The sequence below is a fragment of the Salarias fasciatus genome, chromosome 6, assembly GCF_902148845.1.
Source record: "Salarias fasciatus chromosome 6, fSalaFa1.1, whole genome shotgun sequence".
NCBI classification, from domain to species: domain Eukaryota; kingdom Metazoa; phylum Chordata; class Actinopteri; order Blenniiformes; family Blenniidae; genus Salarias; species Salarias fasciatus.
The window spans coordinates 4,207,313-4,228,567 of NC_043750.1; the positions used below are offsets into that span (position 1 = coordinate 4,207,313).

Genomic DNA, 21,255 nt, shown 5'->3' on the forward strand with positions numbered 1-21,255 from the left:
TTCTTTGTCCTCCTAATGCAAATTTAACATGTGAAATATTTAATGTAGCTTTCTGAGTGCAATTTTTGTTCAAGTAATTTAGATATTTTTCACTGCAATAGGAAGTAGCATGTCAGCACTGCTGTGCCTTCAGGCCTGGAGTAAACTCATCACTGAAATCTAATCATGTCATTCTGCACTGTTAGATTTGCTGTCTGATGTAGCTGAAACCAAGTAAAACCAAAGCTGGTGTCGACATCATAGCATCAGTACTTTGCAGAAAAGCTGAAGATACGAGTGTAACTTTAATCATGATATTTTCTTTCTAATCAAGTAATTATGTCCTAAAGACACCGGGACCATCATCAGTAGTCTCTCTCATCCTTTATCTCAGCTAATTAGACTGTGTTTGGTATCATCTGAGCACATAACTGCAGTAGTGTCCCGGTGCAGGGGTGGAAGGACCCACGCACAGGCAGCACAGGTTGACCTGAAACTTCTTTATTTCCCAAGACACAGGACTGAGCACGGTTAAGCCGGTGCAGGCGCAGCAAACAAACAAGCAGACAGACCCACAAGGACAAGTGAGGGAAGCAGGCTTAAATAGGGTGGACACAGGTGAGGCCCATTAGGGCTCTAACGAGGCAGGAGGAACAGTTGGGCCGGGGCGAGCACCAGGGACAAAACGGACCCTGAGCGCCCCCGTATGGCCGCAGGGGAGCAGGGCGTGACAGTTAGCATCACATGTGAACGAAGTAGCTGCTACTCGTGCAGGTGCAGAAGAAATGGTCGGCATGCGCCGGAGCAGCGCTATAGAGAAGTTGCATTTTGTCCCGTTCACACGGAGCCGTTTTCAGTGGTTCTGAGCATTAAGTGCTGAAAACAATGTCATGTAAACAGGTCCTCAGAGTATTGAAAATCCATATTTTATCATATGAATCGATGCAAAAATAGACAAAGTGGTGAATGAAGCATCAATATTTTGGTGTCGATCAACTGATGCATCTTTAATTGATTATAATGAGTGAGTCAGTCCACGAAATAAGGAATGAATAGCCGAATTCACGTCCTGATTTCTGGTAACTTGCTCGAGGCCTTTGCAGTCAGCTGGATTTTAGGATCACCTCAGTGATCCCCCTGAGGAGTTGACGTTTGCGTTCTGCCCGTCCCTCCATGCTGGCGGCCCGGCGCCCTGACCTGGAGGCCGCCGCTGCCCGGCTGTTCAAGGAGCGCCAAGTCATGCGTGAGCAAACCTCTGCTTCCCTCTCCACGCATGCCCGGGTGTTTACTCACTGCGGTTGAAGCTAATGCGAGTGAATTTTCTACCCCCTGCTCGTGCAGAAAGCTGCTCTGCGATTGGCCGGATTCGCTGAGCCTCGGCAGGTCAATCACATCTTCACCATGAAGCCTCTCAGGCTGAGATTTTATCTTGACAGGAATTTGTCGGAGGTGCGGTTTTGCTTCTGAGCCGGAATTATCATTTCTTGTGACAGTTGTGGGTTTTTTTTTTCCCCACTCAGTTACTTTGGGACAAAATGTAGGAACTATAAATGACAGCAGCAAAGTTGACCCACATTCTGAGCTGTAAAAAAAACTTCATTCACACTCGCTGTGCCAAGTCAAAGAGGGGTCGGCTGTGGTTTCTGTTTCTGAGGCCGTGTGTCTGGTGTGTGTGATCCGTCCGTCGACATAAACACAACATTGTTTTCCTCCTCGCTCCGTCTCCAAACATCCCGTCCAGCCTGGAGGCGTTTCTCCAGCTTTCCCCGGAGTCGTGTGTCGGCGCTGGCGCTGCAGCGAAGCGTGTCGCCGCCCTCCTCCCAGGCTCACGCCCCCGACCAGGAGCATCACGAGCAGCGAGCTTACGACAATCCGAGGGAGAGACCGGACCTGGCGGCAGTTTCCGATAAGCGCAATGATGCAATGTCATGCAACGCTCTTTGTATTTTTAGCGCCGACTGACAACTTTCAAGTTTATTGACCTTTTCGTCTGTGGATCTGTCGGCATCCACTCGGGCAGACTTTGCTTCTCCACCACAAGTCTAATTAAATGCTACGAAACCCCAAAAACTCCGTCCGGCTGGCTTCGCTTGTACCCACCAGTTCCGTCCTGGGTTTGTTATAGAAATACCTGTGGTTACCGTAGTAACCGTTTCAAACGCAGCCGTGCTTTAAGAAGCAGGCCGTGTCTTCAGTACGGTCAACATCGCTCTCACTCCTCGCAAAAAGTCAAGAATCATAACACGACTGCAGACAGAACGATAAAATCAGCCGGAATCATTTCTTGCTTAAAGCAACATTTCAAAAGTTTTCAATAACGCCGCTCTCCTATATTAGAATCCAGTATGAATTTTACACACTTTGTGTGTGAACTGTGCCATTAGAGAAGAGAAAGCAGTGGAATCCCACTCTGAAGCCCCGGCTCCTGGTCAGACTTCTGCATCTGCCGTCGACTAACATGCTGAAAATGAGCTTCAGCAGAGCAGTAAATGTGACTTTTTGTTCCTCCAGGAAAGTGGAGTCAAGATAAGCTGCCGGTGGAGATTTAATGTCTCGTCTTTTATCCGAGTATTAAAAGAGTATTAAAGTACTGCCGTTCTGAGACGTCGGAGCTGAACCTTGACCTTTTCGGACGGGTCAGAACACCCAAGAACCGGCCGTAACTCCGCCGCCACTCACATCTGGCTCCGCTCGTGCGGCGTACGTGTCGTCCGAACTGAGAATGAGTTCCATATTCCCCTCCCTCAGCAGAGTCGCCTCCCGGGACACAGCTTTTACGTGTCTGTCGCTGCTTTCACACTGTGAAAATAATGGCAGGGAACACGTCTGGTCTTGTAAACTTGATGGAGCAGACGGCCCCGGCTGTGGCTCTGAACCGCGCCACAATGAGTTAAAAAGAAGCAAAATTCACATTTCTTTTTTTTTCTTTTTTTTTTTTGGTGTGTGCCTGCGTAGAAATGCAGCCTTTGTTTCAGGGTCATGAACCAGTTCAGGTCAGTGGCTTTAACCGAGCCAAACAAACACACACACGCAGTTCAGTTTGCACTAATTGATTCCTCTTCTAGCGGAGTGAAGAAAGAGACTGTGTGTGTGTGTGTGTGTGTGTGTGTATGTGTGTCTGTGTTTACTTTAAGGGATCTGTCAGGAGTCAAAGTAAATAGATAAGTGACAAAGTAAACAGCCTCTCAACACACACGCCAGATGAACGTCCTTCTTCAGGAAAGCTTCTCTTCACTCAAACATCAACAATGTCTTCATTATAAAATGACTTTCATTCACAGTTTTCATAAAATAAACTCTTTTTCACAATTATAAGCCACTCGCGTGTATGTGTGTGTGTGTGTGTGTCCCTCTTTCCTGGCCTTCGCTGTCGGGAGTCTCGGCAGTAAATTCGTCCACACTCCCTGACCGAACACCGGGTTAATGAGGTGATCAAGCTGCAGGGAAGGCTGGATGGAAGTCTGTTTCTGCATGGTGTGTGTGTGTGTGTGTGTGTGTGTGTGTGTGCGTGCGTGTGCCGTGCACGAGGCGGGCGCAGCACTCGCAGCCTCCCTTGTGGCGCGAAGCGGCGTTGTGCCGGGACAAACACGGTGTGGAGTTCGCTCATAACGGCGCCGATTGTTGCCGATTTTCCAGTGAAAGTCTGTCCTGCCTGGAGAGCTGCAGCTCCAATCGCTGTGGCGGTTTTGGTGAAGACAGGAGTCTCATGATGGCGGCCGTAAACAGCATCCAGCCTGCAGCTGCTCGGCTCGGAAATGAGCACGGTGGGCTTTTTTTAACCGGAAACTTCAGGCTCTGTGGCACAAATTCACTGCACTGATGATTTCTGGTGCCGTCGTGACTTTGGCCCCGTTTACACAACAACGTTTTCATGTGAAAACTGAAAACCTTTGCTGTGTTTGGTGTCTGTTTATGTGACGTTTCTGATTCTTTGGCGCTGCACGAGCGCTCCGTGTTCACATTAAATGCTTCTGCACATGTGTAGGTTATGAAATTGTGGAGAAGTTTTGGACTAGCCAGTTTGATTTAGAAAAAAATAAGCATTTTATGAATTTAATTCCTTGTTCTTACAGTAAATTCTGTTTTTTTAAAAAAAAGTGTTTTTAGCCAGTTATATCTGTTAAAAAAATGTACTTTTATAAAATAACTATTAGTTGGACCTTCCAAAATAGTGCATTTAAGTTAATTGTTTCACCATTAAATCAGAATTATCTGTTAAATATGCATATTTTCATATCACATGTTGAACTTCTCTCCTACAGTCAAACAAAGTGATTTCACTTCATCCACTGAGTTCATTCAGAGCCTCCGGAGAGGCCCAGCCCAGGCGAGGCACGCGACAAAGACGGCTTATTATAATGTTAAGGAAACACAATGATGCTGCTCCTGATGAAGAATTCTGGGAATCTGAAATAGCTGTTTGGCGTATGTTCATGCCTTTAATGTTGAGCGTTTCATACCTGACATTAACTAAACCACACCGCTGCCCTGAGGTCTTTTTACGTCACGCTACTGAGTCCTGCAGGTCGTCTTTGTTTTTGAAATTGTCACGATATGAATTGACGCCTTCCTCCCCGGCTTATAGACACTTCACACTCCCTGCCTGCTGAATTCTGTCTTTCAGCAGTAATACGCCTCAACACGTGACGGGCCGGAGCTGGGCCTGACAGTCCTTAAGGAGTCAGTATGCTGTCGTAGAAGGACCGTATCTGCCCAGACTTGTACAAACTGTAGATGAAGCGTCCACCTCCTCCCCCACCGCTGCTCCCTCCCCCGCAGGCCGACCCAACATGCATCCTGCCTCAGGCCGCGGTGTGGAAACCGACAGCTGACAGACTCGAGGAGGCCCCTGCTGGGGGAAAGTCCCGCAGGTCATCATCTGTCAAGGAGACCTGTGGATGGATGGATGGATGGATGGATGGATGGATGGATGGAGGCAGGGGATTAATGAATTTGCTGTAGCTGCTGGAGTGTTTTTTGCGGTGATCCTCTGGCTCTGCTGCCTCGGAGGCTCCCGTCAGTAATCTTGGCTTCTGATTCGACTCCCACATGTGACTGCAGGGAAGCTGATGAGAGGATGATAAACTCCCCTGCTGTGGGGTGAAAGTTCAGCATATTACAGCCTGAACAACCTGCTTCGATATGAGGATCAGTTTGGCGCCATTTACTGTTTTCTCTACATCGAAAAATGTTAGAATCCACACACGGAGAAGATTTTGCTCTTTTCCTTAAGCTAATTCGTGCAAACTGTAAGGAGAGAAGTCTAGAAAAGCGTGCACGTGTTTGACGGGGTCGTGCGCGCTGCCGGCGGCGCGCTGGCTCACCTGACTGCAGGTGACTCGCTGCTCTCCAGCTGCTGACAGACGAGACGGGATCACAGTGTAGAAACACAAACACTCGCCCTCGCGCGACCTCTCGGCTGTCGCAGGCGGGGCGGCGGACTGTGGCGCCTCGCTGCTGCCGTCACCTGAACTCCAGTCACCCGAGTGGAAAAACCAGTGTCACCAAAATCGAGAGGCGTGGCCAACGGGATCAGAACGGTCTGGACGGTTCATCATCCTGCCAGTGTTTACAAGCTTGTTTGTTTCTGCTCTTTATTCTCCACTTTCTTCTATCATCAGGTATTTCCTGATTTTTTTTTTTTTTTGTTAGATGTCGAGATGTGACCGTTGCAGGCAGTTTGACAGCAGTTTGAGTGTTGTGGCGTGATCAAGCTCCCATCTGCTTCATCATTTGATGTTTTGTTGCCATTTTCATCGAATGGCTTTCAGGAATATTTTAATTGTAATATGGCGGATGGCTGGATCCCAGCTATCCTTGCAAACTCCTTCTGGCTTCAATCTGTAACTTTTCATTGACAACTAGGCAATCTGGCTGCCTGAAGCAACACAATCTGAGAACAGTCTGTATACTCTATGATACCACAACCACAAGTCTCTCCGTTGAGCCACGGAACCAAACTGGAGCGTTCAGCGATTCAGGAACTCAGTGGAGTTCAGATAAAGAAGGACACGAACTCCCAAACAACAAAAGGGCTAAAGTCTATTCAGCTGTCACCAAACACCTTGTGATTTAATTGGTTTCCTGCTTTTAAAGTTCAACCTGAAGCATGATGGGAAAATTGTACCGCAAAGTCTCACAAGTTGAAAGATTCTGCAACGTTCCGGAGTGTTGGAACGGCGACAGCAGCAATCGGTGAATAAAAAAAACACACTTTTTCAGGATCTAATGAGAATCTTTATTCGTAGTTAGCGATGCTAACAGAGCGGTTATTCAGGCTTCTGCAGAGCTTCTCTGTGACTCACGTTCTTTGCATAATGCCATGCTCCAGTATAGCGGCATCTCAGAAATGCAGATGAGTGACTTTCCTCGACCAAGGTTCGAAACTCATGTTGCAGTCATCGGAAGCTGCAACATGGAAATGTTTGCACGACTTATTTTTCAGACCTCTGACAGTCCACCAGGCTGATGTTTGGAAAAAGAAGATGCAAGTTTCTGTTGAGGAGCCTTGAAATCATAAATGATTAATTTAACGTTGAATATAAGCGCCAAACCTTGGGGATTACATCTTTTTAGACGTGTATTTTGGCTGGATGAAGAGCTTGAGAGATTTGTCCGAGAGTTCAAACATGATCGTGGATGGAGGAGGTGATGCTTATCGGATAAGTCAGAAAATCTCACTCTTCTCGCCTAGCGTGCCTGGTTTCTTTTAAAATTCTAGAAGTTTTGGTACCTTCAGCACTTTGGGAAAAGTTGCTGTAAATGCAAAACCTTTCACTTGAAATTTCACATAAATGGTTCATCAATTAAAATAACAGGGATTTTACTCCAAATAAAGTTGCCGGCTTGTAGAAAACCCACAGAGAAACAAGGAGACGATGCAAATTCCAAAATAAAAAAGCTGTGCAGTCCTGTAGATTCATTCACCAGGCCACCGTTTACCTATTAGAAAAAAAGAAAAATATGACGACCAATGGTTCAAAAGTCACAGAAGAAGACTAAAAGAGCAGTTTGAACGGTTCAAGAAAAGACTAATAATGTGTCTGAACGCTCATCGTGTAATGACACAGACCTCCAGGAGCACAGACATTTGGAATCTGCTCAGCAGGAAATGAAGAGCTGCTCAGGAATTGGCTTTTCCCCATAAACGCCTGGAGCTGAAGCAGGATACTGTTATAAATCGGTCGATTCTTGTCTTTTTGCTGGATATTCTTAAACAGAGGTGGGAACAAGCAGCGGCGGCACACCTGAATACCGCTGTGCGTGTCATTCATTGCAGCAGCAGCATAGCTGGCGTCTCTGCCATACCTGAGGAGCCAACAATCAGACGCAGCGCTGATGGCACCGAAACCATCCGGAGGCCGAAACTCTCGGCGGCGCTGCCACAGGGCTCGACCCGAGGGCGCCAGCTCGGTCCGCGCCAATCCAGTTTGGCCAGTGCTGCCATGATGACTTTCGTCATAACTACCTCTCCACCGGCGCCACAGAATTAACCACAATCATTACTTCTGTGTTTACAGACTAACCGTCACTGTGCTTTTAATAGAAGGTTTTATTTACACTGCTTTTCCTGCAGCAAACTGTAATACTGCTGGAATACTCAGGCTGTCTGACCTCTGACCTCCATGGAGGTGTGAGGCTCCTCACATGGTGTCTCTCTCTGAGAGGTCGTAACCGGTGATGTTGTCTTGTAAAGAAGGTTAGAGGGAAACAGGAAGATGAACAGCAGGTGAGAAAATCAGATCAGCAGATGTGAGCTGCTGGAGGAGGCTGGTTCACCGAAACAGGAAGAATCACCACGGTGCTATTAATCTGTTCCAGAGGTGAAAACACTCTTTGCATGTTGGTGTGTGTTTGTGTGAGGCTGCCAACTCTACAAAAGCTATTTCAACACAGAAGAAGTGATTTAATGCTTCATACAAACTGCCTCAGAGACTCTGGAGCCGCTGGTGCCACTTTATATCATGTCTTCCAGAAACATTGCGACCCCCCCTTCTTCCATCGACACATTGGCCAAACTCTGCAGTGAAGCCAGAAGCAGACAGACGTGCTCACTCTGGACCGAGACGTGTCCAGTTATACCAGAGCCAGACCGGCTTCTCTACAGACTGCTGCCATCTTTAGGTCAGACCACAGCAGTCCCTTCTCACAGCTCCGTGTTTACTGATCACTGGCTTCAAGTAAAAGGAGCTTTCAGCTCGTTTCTGTATGCTTTGCTTTACTTTTCCTGGTCCTCCCGGGTCTGCCTTGGTCCTGATATAGATCATATCACAGTTGTCACTGCCCAGTCTAGACAGCAGTTGTTTACACCCAGGTGTCAACTGCTTCATGGCTGATGGAAATGGGTTTGTTTTACTTTAGTTTATTTTAGAAAAAGTTCTATTACAATAGGCTCTTGGGCGTGTTTCCCATGTGCCTCAATGATTCTACTATTAAAAGTGTTTGGTAACAATTACAGGGACTCTTTGAAAGTTTGAGTTAGTTGTGATCATACTTCATTTCATGGCTCCACCGACAACAGCTGCGGTGAGATACACTGAGATTCAGTTTCCACAACCAAAACGATGCCTTTTAAATATCTGTGACTTCAGTCATCGATCCGCTTTTCCAGGATTTACTGAACTTCAGGGTCTTGACAGACCTTCATTTCTCCCATCACCAGATGAACCAATCAGAAGCTTCTTCCAGACCGATCAGGTTCCGGACCTCAGACCCTTTCTGGTTTCTTACATAAGAGAAACATTCCTCCTGATTTCCTTCATGTTCAGGCTTAATTTGCCTTTGCAGATTTATATAAATGCTTGTTTGTGCACGTGCAGACCCTGTGCACGTATCCCGGATATATTTGATCTGCTTACACAACAGCTTACAGTTTTAGAGAGACTGAAGGCGCTAAAACTGATTTCACTGCTAAGAGCTTCAAGCATGAGGTAACAGGATATTCCTCCTCGGGGAGTTGGTACCACTGACTCACCTCGACGTTTTTTTTGTTGTTTTTTTTCGGGAAGAAAATGAAGTAATGTCCCTGAAGACCAGCTCACTGGAGAATTTATGAGCCCCGCTCTGTTTGTCTGTACCTTCAGTCCAGACTCTCACGGGTTCACCTCTGCCACGCTCCCTCTAAATCCTCCCTCGCTCTTTCTTCCTCAAAATGGTGATTTGGGAGGTATTCAGAGGCCAGTTTAAGACCCATTTGCAGTGATTCCAAAGTATTTGTTTGGCGTTTAAATTCAGCACAGAGAATTCTCCTCATTTCTGTGTGATTTGGTCTTTTGACTTTTGACACTCCAGGCTACAAGAAAACATGTCATCTCAACCCAAAGCAACAAACTACTCTTTTTCTAAGCTAAACCTTGCCGAGCAGTTTTAATTCTGAAACCACATCGAAGGTTGTCGGAGCAAATCCCAGCTGACAGTGGTCAAAACGCAGGACGCGCCCTGGACAGATCTCCAGTGCATCAGAGGGCGAACACAGAGAAACAGAGAACTCACTGAGGAACAGCTGCAGTTAGTTTAGACACATTCATTTATCTAATTCTCATGTCTTTGGATTTTAGGAATTCACAATACCTGGAGATCAGTGCCTTGAGAGTGAACCCCAAATTACTTCTCTCTTGTTTCACAACATGATTAGAAAACACTTTGGTTTGTACCGTGATGTACAGTAAACCTGATTTTAGCCTCAATATGAGATTTTCCAATAGGATTGTTTAAAACCCGCTCCATTAATCACACCCCATCCAGGTTTTAATCCACTGTGTGCCACTTTTGGAAAATGTAACAATTTCTGAAAATGGAAAACTTTTGTGGCGTTTCTAATGTTTGTCTCCATGACAACGGCGCTCGTAGCCACTGACAACACAACTTTTTGAAAGTGGGTGCCAAGGTGAAACTTTGCGAAAATGCTCCAGTTTCATACAGACGGCATGAAATGCAACTTTTTGAAAATGTGCTGACTCCATCGCACACGCGCGCGTGTGTGTGTGTGTTTTCACTAGAAACAACCACCAGCACCCACTCATGGCCTGGCATGCCAACATCATTTTCAGCATCTCTGTTGTTTCCGTGCAAACGGACATCATTTTTTTCAAAATGTTTTCATGTGAACGGCGCCTGAATTTTCACTCGGTCATCACCAGAGTCTTGTGCAGAGTTTTTTGAGGGGATCTCGCGGCTCTGTCACACCCGGCACATCTGGCTCTGTCACACCCAGTTCTGTTACACCTGACTCTGTCACATCTGGCTCTGCTACACTCGCTGTCACACCCGGCTGTGTTTCCAACACACTGTGGATGAATGGAAACCGTCGTCAGCCACCACTTCTCCAAACTCCAGACCGTTCTCTGTCTCTCTCTCTCTCTCTCTCTCTCCCTCTCTGTCTGTCTCTCCCGGTCTCGGTTTGCCTCTCGTCTGCTGGTCTCCTTCCGTCTTCTCCTCTCACTACCTTTGCTTATCAGAGGGGAGGACAAAGGTTTATGTGGGCCTCTTTTTCTGTCTCGCAGTGAGCGATGGCTGCGGTGCATTGTGGGTAACAGAATCCAGCTGTGTGGCAGACACAGTGTTTGTGTGTGTGAACGTATGCAGGAATGTGTGTGTGTGTGTGTTCCTGGCTGTGCGGTGTGCTGCTATGCAGGTTGTCGGGGTGTGTGGACCTGTTCTGTGTAATTTCGCCGGTGATGTTTCTCCCTCGTCGCCTGGCTTTATCTGCTACAAATGGCTGTAGATATCCTGAGTCCCGCTCAAACAGCTCAAAGCTGTGTCTCATGCTTTATTTGTCTTCGACAGAGCAGAGATAAACTGGTTTTGCAGCTCAGATTTTTTATGGCAGCAGACTAATGCAGGATTGATTGCCTCTTTTGTTTTGGCCGCTGTGGTTAACATGAATACTTGGCAGATTCTTGGCTTCATGATGTGAGCGTCCGGTCAGTATCTAACCAGAGAGGAGGGTGAGGACGAGGAAAAACGCCGACAGTCCTTAAAATAGACTCGACTCTAAATTTTTCCTTGTTTTCCTCCCACTCATTCTACCGTTCCTTCCAAAATCTGCGCTCCTATCAACACAGACGGCGTTTTTGAAGCAGCCCATGGTCCCAGTTAAGAATAGACATCTTTCCTGCAAGCACTTAGAAAGCATTGTTTGCCGCTTTCCCAACAAGAGTTTGACTTACAACTGGACCGAATCCTCCACTCGTTCATCTTCTTCATGCTCTTTGTCTTCAGTGTGGCTGCAGGAAGCTGAAGCTCATCCCAGCTACGCAGAGAGACACCCTGAACAGTCCAGCACACACAGAACACATTCACAACTACAGTCAGACAAACTTCACATCCCAAATCCATCCCCCCGAACACCAGACTGGCTTGGACTGTTGCCCCCGAATCCCCCCTGCGCTCCCCGGGCGTTCACGTCACATTAACATACAAATCGAGGACGACGCAGTCGCTTCAGTCAACAGGCAGCGAATGACTTCAACAGGAAAATAGAAATCTTTCACCTAACAGAACGCTTTCTGAACACTTGTGTCATCATGATAAAACAACTTGAATAACGTCTTTAAACAGAGGGAAGCTGTTTTCTCCCTCGCTACCCTGTGAGCGGATGGTTTTCATCGAGAGGAATGATGGATTCTGTCAGTTTGTATCTGCAGTTCATTTCCACCCACCTGGGACTGATAAAGTTTGACCACATTGATTCTTTTGTGATACTAAAGGCTTAAATTACACATTTGAATGCATATAAAGCACAGAAAAACAGGTCAACACAGATGTCACAATGTGATTTTCAAACGTTTTTCAGACATCGGATTCAGTTCTCTCCAACGCACAGGACAAATCCGACACAGCGGCAGGTTTTTGATACTCATTCATTCAGAAGTACTCAGAGCCCTGAATCTGTCATATAAAAATGAATGGAGCTTCAGCTGTGATCCAAGGGTGTGTTCATGACTTCCACCGTATTAGCGCTGTGAGAAATACACTCCGTTTGATTCCTTTTATCTGATTCATTGTCGGTTCTCTGTATATAGTAATCTGCATTAACACTTCACAGGACAGAAACCTCTGGACATTTACAACAGGCAATCTCTCACCAGCATCTGAGAAGAGCAGCTTGTAGACATAAACCAACTGCTGCACAGTGGAGTCCATTTGTCTCTTTGTGTCCGGTGACATTCACTGAGTTTACGTGAAAAATGCAGCATGAGGAGACGCGTGATGTGGTGTCTCCCTGCTTTAAACAGAGAAAAGAGCTGACAGTAGAACAGCTTGTAGGAAAAGCAGTTTCACATGCACCGCTTCTTCTGACTCAGCACCTTCCTCGACTCCCCACGACCACCATTCTTCCGTTAATATTCTTTTCTTTCCCGTCCTTCAGTGCCATCAGGCTCTCCACTTTGCCAGCGTGCCAGCAGTAGCACCCTGACGAGCAGCTTTACTGCTCTATAAACAGTAAGCGAGTGCAGACAAAGAGAGATCCGGATTCCAGAGGAGCCTTAAAACCACCACATCTTCCTGAAAGCCGGCGCGTCATGCGCCCTGCCGTCGCAGGAAGACTTAATGCCACTGCAAGGGTGTGCTGACATTTCACAGTCACTCTGAATGCGTGCAAAAGTGCACATGTGCATCACCGTGTTCGCATTGTTGGTTTTTACTTAGTCGCCTTTATCCCAGCACAAAGCAGATAATGACAGCTCTTTCAGGGCTGTGTGATGTGACAGAGTGGTTTGGCGACTCCACATATTTAATGTCAGTTTTTCTTTTCTTTTGTTTGCCGTTCGGTTGTCTCAATCCATCTCCGTGCAAAGAATAACAGACGTTTGCAGTGTTACAGTTACACTGGAAAACAATCATCAGTCAGTGTGCAAAAAGTGTGACTGTGCAAACTTAAAGCGGAGAAATGATATGGTGAGTGGTTTCAATGTTAAAATGACAAATTGGACATAAAAAATGATGCACAGAGGAGTTCATCTTAGTTGAGGAAACTTCTTAACAAAAGCCCTATTTACACAACGTTTCAAGTGAAAACGCACCGTTCTGACCTTATTCCAGAATATTTTTGCGTTTATACAGTAGCGTTTTGAAAACAGTGTTGGTTTACATGGATTCGACAGAAATGCTGAAAATGATAAAACTCTGTTCTCCAAAACGATGAAGTCCCAGGAGGATGTGGACTGGGAGCCATGACACTCTGGAGGTCACCACTGCTGTTACTGTTGATCTGTTTGCAGAAGAACTATTTACTACGGCCGTGGAGCTCATGAGCAGCAGCAGCGTTTCCACTCTCGACACGGAGAAGGAGGAGAAACATTTTGAAAACGTTGTTTTTTTTTCCTCCAGTCCCACAGAGTCGAAGTGTTTCAATAACTTCCATATCAGGAGCAATTCTTATGAACTTGTTTTTTTAGTGCCTCTGAAAAGCCAAAACACAACGAAAGTTTTGCTTTTTCCCTCAAAACAGCTGTCATGGAAACAGTACCTGGATTAGAACATGTTTGAGGAAGAGGTGAATCCGGTATGAGAACATCTACCCTGTACTCGTAATGTTTGTGACTAGTTTTCCTTGTCAGTTTTAATAATATTACCAATTTAATGTGTGAGCATTTTGTTGACTGAACTGTCAGTTGGGGCAACAGGAGCAAAGTCCGGCCATGTTTAGCCGAAGCCTTTTTGTAGTGGCCTGCACCACTATGTGGTGCTCGGTAGACACGGACGGGCTCGTCTGAAACGTTTAAGCTCTTATCCCGCCGGGTCTCAGAAGATAATGCAGCTTGTCATGGTAATAAGCCCCACAAGATTTAATTCCACTTAGCTGAAGATAAAAGTTTCAAGAAGTTAATGGGATACGTTGAGCCTGAATCCAGTCCGTTGATAACCTCTGGACCGCAGAGTGCCTCAAATTTAAAGTCAGCGTTTAAAGTCTGGTGGTTTCTGAAGGTTGGCCTTCAATGGGCTCCGACTGACCACAATGTGTTTCAGGGACAGTGTTGAAAACACCGAAGTATCGATTATTTCCGGATTGTTCACGTTTTTTTGTAGAGGAGTTGGCTTAGTTGAAAGAGAAATTAGTTCCTACCACAGTGCCAAAGTATCTCCTCTAATGCCAGGACACACACTCCGGTACACCGTAAATTACAGCAGTATTTCCTGTGGGACGCTTGATGCTCCAGTCATGGTGACTCTTACAGGGAAACTACACAATGTTCCATTGAATATTATCACTATACGTGCTATACTGTACAAGATAGTGTTATGGTAAACTACATATTACCATTATGCAAAGGCCAGAGCCATGGTACAAACCGTAAACACAACATGGTGCTCCAAGTTGTTTCATGTTTCATGATACTGGAGTCAGATAAATAATGTGCTGCAAGGTAAAAGTGGTCTGGTGCCTCAAAAAAAATCCCATTTTTAACTCTAATTTTTTTTTTTACATTACCTGCTGATGGAAATGCTGCAGGTCCACATACATTTCTTTTGTTTTCACTGCCAGTAAAAAAAAAAGAGAGACAAAACTAAATTTATTCTCAATCTTGAACATTTTGACAGCTTTCCACACTTGGCCTGAGGTAAAAAGATTATACTCTTCATGACTCAAACGGAAACAAAAGCATGATTTCAAATGGATTCAATCCAAAGGACAATAACAGCTTCAGAACAAGACAGGACAGCCTGAGAGGTTTAATACGCCCGACCTGATCCCATCAGTATTTTCACTTCTTAGCATCGGAAACAGGGAGCTGGCAGCCATATGAAATTTAATTAAAGTCTGTCTTATGTTTGGCTTGGGAGTAGCAAATTTCCACATCCACAAATCTGTCAGGTTTTGCAGACTGTATTTTTCAGTGTGTTGTCTGTTTTCAGAGACATTGATTTTCCATCACTCTTTGAAATATAAGACATTTAAACTTTTGTTTTCTCACCTGTTTCCTTTCTCTTATCCTACTTTTTTATAAATATAATAAATGATTCAGATTTTGCATGTTACATGGAGAAGGCAATAAAACGGATGTGCCTGGGAATGGAAAAGGAAGAGAGGTTTTGGGTTGGTGGTCCACTCCTGTCTTAATATAATATCTTAGATTTCACCTCAAATAATCCCTCCAGCAGGAGTTCAAGAGTTCACTTACAGAGTACAGAGACTGGATGGAAACAAATATGCATGATGTAATAATAGTTTGAGGTGTTCATTTCTTCATGATGTATATGTATTTATGGAAATAAAAGTCTCTTCTCTTTCATTTGTATTATTTTAAGTTACTTGGGTTACTGTTATCAGCTTCAGCCTCATGTTTCTTGGTAACACTGATGCTAGCTGACGCTCCAAAAAGGCCTTCCAAAATGATTCTGATGAAATCAGTTTCACTGGGCTCCAGCTGGTCTGAAGCTGTAGGTCACCGTTTCCGGACTGGACGCAGGCTTCGGAGCTGACTACACAGCAATAGGTTTACTGTCCTGTTTATTGAGTTCACAAAAACAGGTTTTAGCCTAAGAAGTAAAAAAAAAATGAAAGCTGTTCATGAGCCACTGACTGTGCCATAAACACTAGGAAGAGGATGAATTCCTGTTGATTTACCCATGAAGGGTGCACCTGGGTGGGCTCCAGAAACGTTATGGGCCAGGTCACTGGAGTTTTTGTTTGTTCAAGATATGAAAAGGAAAGCCAGTGTGATGACTACTTCAGTGTTATAGTAAGCTATTTATAGCAATAGATTCAATTTAGTGTTTGCACCCTTTCTTATGTATAAGCCATGATTCATTGTTTATCATTGCGTTTTTGCCCATAGTTTTGAACATGCCCAGTTTATAACAACTGACACTAAACCCTCCAAATTTTGTCTCTCGCTTATGTCTTGCAGAGTTTCAAAGCCGTCACCATGTTAAAGGACCCGTGGCTGTTCCTGCTCGTACTCTTCTCCACTGGGCTGGTGGAATCCTCTGATTGCCCAACAGAGTGTTCCTGCCAGGCCTCCGAGTCAATATTTTGCTTCCATCGAAATGCACCAACTGTGCCTCGTGTGCCAACGAACACTCAGAATCTGTACATCTTCCAGAATGGTATTCTCAACTTGGCACAAGATGACTTCAAAGGCCTTGTGGAGTTGGAATTACTAGACCTGAGCCAGAATCAGCTGATGGAGATTCCGAATGGTGTATTTGAGATGCTGTCAAAGCTGAAGAACTTGGACCTGTCTTCAAATCAGATTACCCATATCTCAAAAGACAGTTTTTCTGGACTGGTCCACCTGGAGAGACTGTATCTCCATTCAAACCGCATTCAGATCATTCATGCGGAAGCTTTCGAAGGTTTGGAGATGCTACTGGAACTAAAACTGCAAGGGAACCAGCTCACCTCTCTACCAACCCTTCGTTTCCCAAAGCTTCTCCTTTTAGACCTTAGTCACAACAACATCCCAACACTAGGACCCTCAGACCTGCAGACTCCTCATCTGGAGGCCTTGAAGGTGGCCAGCTTAGGTCTTACATCTCTTGATGAGGATCTTGTGGCCTCCCTCAAGAATCTCCATGAGCTTGACATCTCAACAAACCAGCTAACTGAGGTGCCCCAAGCCCTGAAGCAGGATTCTCTAAAGGGTCTGACCAGGCTAAGTCTGGCTGCTAACCCACTCGGTGAGCTTAAAGTGGAAGATTTCCAGAAACTTTCTGGAATTCAGGAACTAGATCTCAGTGGGCTTAATCTCCAGGGATTTCCCCCGCGATTTTTCCAGATTTTCCCAAAGTTGGTGCACCTGACAGCTGCTGAGAACCCATTCAACTGCTTGTGTGACCTTGCCTGGTTTCCTGTGTGGTTAAAAGAAAAGGCTGTCAATCTTGGAAGGCCTGAGGAAACCAGATGTCACTTTCCCATTGTCACTGCTGGAAAGAAGCTGTCAGCATTGGAGCACAAAGACTTTGGATGTCCACCAGCAACAACCGTGCTTACTGGGTCCCCGATTGGAAGTACTGCAGTTCCCCAGATCCAGACTACTCCTTCAGAAAATACTCTTACCAATGCTATACCACCCCCTCCACCACCACCACCAAGCCAAGAAACCATCTCCTCAAAAACAGACAGCTACCCTCATTCGCCAGATACCCCAGTTTCCCCAAGCTCCACCAGTGGGGAGTATGAGCAGCACTTCTGCCCACCAAATATCTGCTTGAATGGGGGTACTTGTAATTTTGATCCATTGGGCCAACTCAGCTGTCTGTGTCCGACAGGAACATCTGGCCTCTACTGTGAAAATGTGGATGAAGTTCCAGAGCCACCGAAACCGTCAGCAACTGAAATTTCCGTAGCTGCTCCAGTGATACCTGATAAACCCGATGCCATTAGCTCACGGCAAGTGACCTCCACCTCAATACTTTTGGACTTGCACCGGTTCATCGAGACACGGCCACACATTCGTGGAATTAGACTGACCTATCGCAACCTGTCCGGGCCTGACCGCCGGCCCATGATACTCAGTGTGCCAGCATCCTACCCCGAGTACACGCTGCGTGGTTTGAGACCAAATTGTACCTACTCAGTTTGTGCCAGTCCTCTAGGTGAGAGAGTCAATCCGAGAGCCAACAGCTCTTCAGAAACAGGGTCATGTACGGAGGCTCGCACTGAAGGAGTTCCGCTGACATCCTTGGAGCCCTGGGTGGAGACTAAAAGCTCAATGACGAACACTGTCATCTCTGCTCTAGCTGCCCTGGCACTGGTGCTCGGGCTGGCTCTGGTGGCCGGCACGATTATTTGCCTCCGGAAGAGGCGACAGACCAATGCAGGATTGGAGCTTGAGCTGGGTCCAGCTGACCCTGATCCCATGGAACTGGAGGGCATAAAGGCTTGCCTCGAGAATGGGGGAAACGGTACACTACCCCACAAGCAACCCGAGATCGATCGTTGCCACACCCCACAGCCGCCTCCATTCTTGCAACAAAACGGGAGTTTGGACTATGAAGTACCCTTAATGCAAGGACACTGCCCATCAAATAACAATCTAGCATCTCTAAAGCCATCATATTTCTAATTCCTTGGGACGACTTTGGAAAGAATGCCCATCAGGACTCGTGAGATCCATCTATGGCTCACTTAGTGGTTGAATATATTTTTCATTCCATTTTCAGATAACCACCATTTGAGAAGTGGCGCTCTCTATCCTTCCTTTGTTGTCTGTATGATGAGACAACAGTTTGGATGATCTATTTCTGAGACATCGAATGATGAATTCATGATCACAGCATGTTGGAAATGTGCTAAACCACTATGGGACAATAAACCGGATGTGATTTTGGACGGGAATCCAAACCGAGTCAAAACGTTAAGTGCAATCAAGGAGAAAGGTCCTCGTAACAGACTGACAACGGAAGTGCCTTTTTGCATTGAGATAACTGTAACTAACAGCTCATTGAAAAAATTTGGCGAAATAAACAATGTGACTGAGCTCTAATCCTCGTGCTGGATTGAGGAGACGTGTTCTGGAGAAAGTGCCTCCAGCCTCTGGGCCACAGAACTGGAGGATTAAACAATGATTAATATGAAAGCAGCATTGGAGATGTTGGCACGCCTGGACCACTCGTCAGTAAAAATGAGAGTTTGAAGCGACATCAACACACCTTCATGGGGATTATACGAAGAACTTGCACTGAAAAGAATGATTTTTTTTCTTTCCATTTTTTTAATTCACACACTCCCATAAGACTGATAATCATGAGGAAATGCGGTGAGAAAGTGTTGTGGTGAGTCGATGACCAATAATGCTGCAGCGTCATGTTTTGTTAATGACATTACCCAATCTGACTCAAAACCTACCAGTTCTTAGGATCTGAACTGAACACTTCAATCTGCACGATAACACTCTCAAAGCCCATGTCCTCGGGATTGGTGGGCGATAATTTGCTGTGAAAGATAAATGGGAGTGGACTTTGCCTGCATTGTCCTGAGCTGCGACGGACAGGCTGGTTTGTCTTGTTGATATAATTGTATTCTGTTTTCGTCTTGTGTTTTTGTAAAAATGTTTTTTGTCTTTGAAGCTCATTCAGTATTGATATCGTTCCCAGCTGAAACAATGATTGTGTAATTGTTTCCACTTAAAAAAAAGCCTACATAATTCATCACAAGACCTTTTTTTTCTTTCTTTTAGGTTACATAAAGCTATGAACTTTCCTGAACATGCAGTGAGTGTAGAAGTAAATTCTTGCATAAGCTCTAGGAAGACCAAATCTAAAAGCGACCAGCAAATATCTTTTTAATACCTTTAAGTGCATATAGTAAAGTAGGACTCGGTCATCTGTACAGAAAAGTACAGATTTTGTTTATTCTTGCCAGCGTAAATCACTCTAACTCACCAAGTGAATGTATCTGCTGAGTGTTAGACACTTTCCTCTGTCCGCCTGATCCGCCGGCGCTGCATAACGACACGCTTCAGACAAGCCTCAGACTGTTTTTGAACACCAAAGCACCCAGAAAACTGTGTTCAAAGGCCTTTTGCCACAAAGCCCACTCCTATAAAGCAGCACGCACGTGCCAAGAAAAGAAAGTGAGTTCAAAGAGATCCAGGACAATTTGCTCTAAGTGTCAGGGAGTTCTAAGCAACATATTTCCTCTGGGAGCTGCTGACCGTATCGAGTCTGAGGTGTTGTCTAGACAGTGCAGCTTTTAGCCTTTCCCTTCTTTTTTCCCCCCCTGTTCATTTCCACCTCCTCTTTAACTCAACAACTTGTTTTTTGTAAACAAATATAAATAATTGGCTCCTGAGTTTGAGGATTATTTTGCTTGTTTTCTGCCGACCAGACTGTGAAATGTACAGGCTAAATGCAGCGCTCTTATTTTTCTGTCTGGTGCTGGGAATGTGACAGGCTTGGTCGAGTTTTGACGTTTAACGTTTTATATCTCCTCCCTAAAAGTACAAGCGTGGAAAGAAATTCCTCGGTGTAGTAGGTTTACAGAGACGTGCCTTAGAAACAATGATAGAGAGCCTAACTGACATCTTGCAGTGTCACATTACATGCTGATGTGCACTTCAAGAACAAAAGGGCTATTATTTTGGCTCAGAAAACTTTGCAATCCATCACTTTAGAAAGTAAAAAAAAAAAACAGAAGAAGAAACATGAAATGTAATGCAATGAAATGATAGTTTCATTTTTTTTTTATTTTAATGAAAAGGCCTCATTCAATTCTTGGTTTGCCAACAGCCTGAAGCTCAGATAACTGTGGTATCTGTGTGTGTGTGTGTGTGTGTGTGTGTGTGTGTGTGTGTGTGTGTGTGTGTGTGTGTGTGTGTGTGTGTGCAGTATAATCCTGCACTACCTGCCATACACTTCCTATTTTCTGGCTTCAGTCCTTTCTGTCAGTATTCCAGTATAAACACAGACACAGATGCTCATATATCTGCTTTCTCCCCAACATATGAACTGCAGGATTCCTGCTTTAGACGGCGAGAGAGTTCAGGAAATGTCTGAGATATTTTCATCGTGCTTGTAGGAGTACCTTCCCTGCTGCTTTAGGGAACTTTCCTCTTCTTCTGATTTTGTATGTTTGTCAGTTTGCTGGCTTGGCAGTAGCATTTCTGTGTACATGTTTTTATGTTATTGTTGGTTTGTTTTGTTTTTTTTTTGCCAGAAAAACGATGCTGAGAAAAAGAACAGTATTAAAATGCCTTTATGAAAATAAACCTGTGGCTCTGTGATTTGTCAGGTTTGACATTTGAATGTTTTCTTTCTCAGCGATTCAGTAACGTACATACCGGCGTCGGCTTCAGCGGCTCTTTCCCTTCGTTGTGGATTTTAGGAATTAAATCTCATTTAAGCCTGTAAATCTCTTCAGGGCTGTTGTCACAGAGCAACGTTAAACAATCCAGAGAGGATTTCCATCCCAGCAGAGGCCGATTACCGTATCTACTCATTACCTCATTACACGTATGCACACACACGCGCGCGCGCACACACACACATTTATGACCAACCTCAAACCGCAACATGATGACTTTATGACGTTGTGTCGGTTTGTGGACGGAGGCCGTTTTCGTTATTTTCCGCTAATAGCCAAAAACTGACGCCAGTGGAAACAATTACACAAGAGCAGAACGGATCCAAATCCTGAAGATTATGCTGCTTTGCTCTTTTTTTCACCGATGGGCTGCTTTTTGTTAAGTTGTGCAAAAAGAGAACATTCTGATCAACCTCAGAATAAATGACCAAGATTGTGTTTCTTATTCATATCACAGTATTTCTGCAGCTCATTTACAGTCAGTTGGACTTCCAGGTTGTTAGTGTTTGTCTAAAATACCAAAA

General features: G+C 45.2%; 1 protein-coding gene across 1 annotated transcript in view; it reads left to right on the forward strand.

Annotated features, from left to right (window-relative positions):
- Positions 1 to 20,634, forward strand: part of LOC115390556 (vasorin-like) — a 29,621-nt gene extending 8,987 nt beyond the window's left edge. The window contains exon 2 of the mRNA XM_030094460.1: positions 15,834 to 20,634. Within this exon, the coding sequence (XP_029950320.1) occupies positions 15,852 to 17,993 (2,142 nt within the window). The 5' untranslated portion in view covers positions 15,834 to 15,851 and the 3' untranslated portion in view covers positions 17,994 to 20,634. The remainder of the gene's footprint in view (positions 1 to 15,833) is intronic.
- Positions 20,635 to 21,255: the final 621 nt, after the last annotated feature.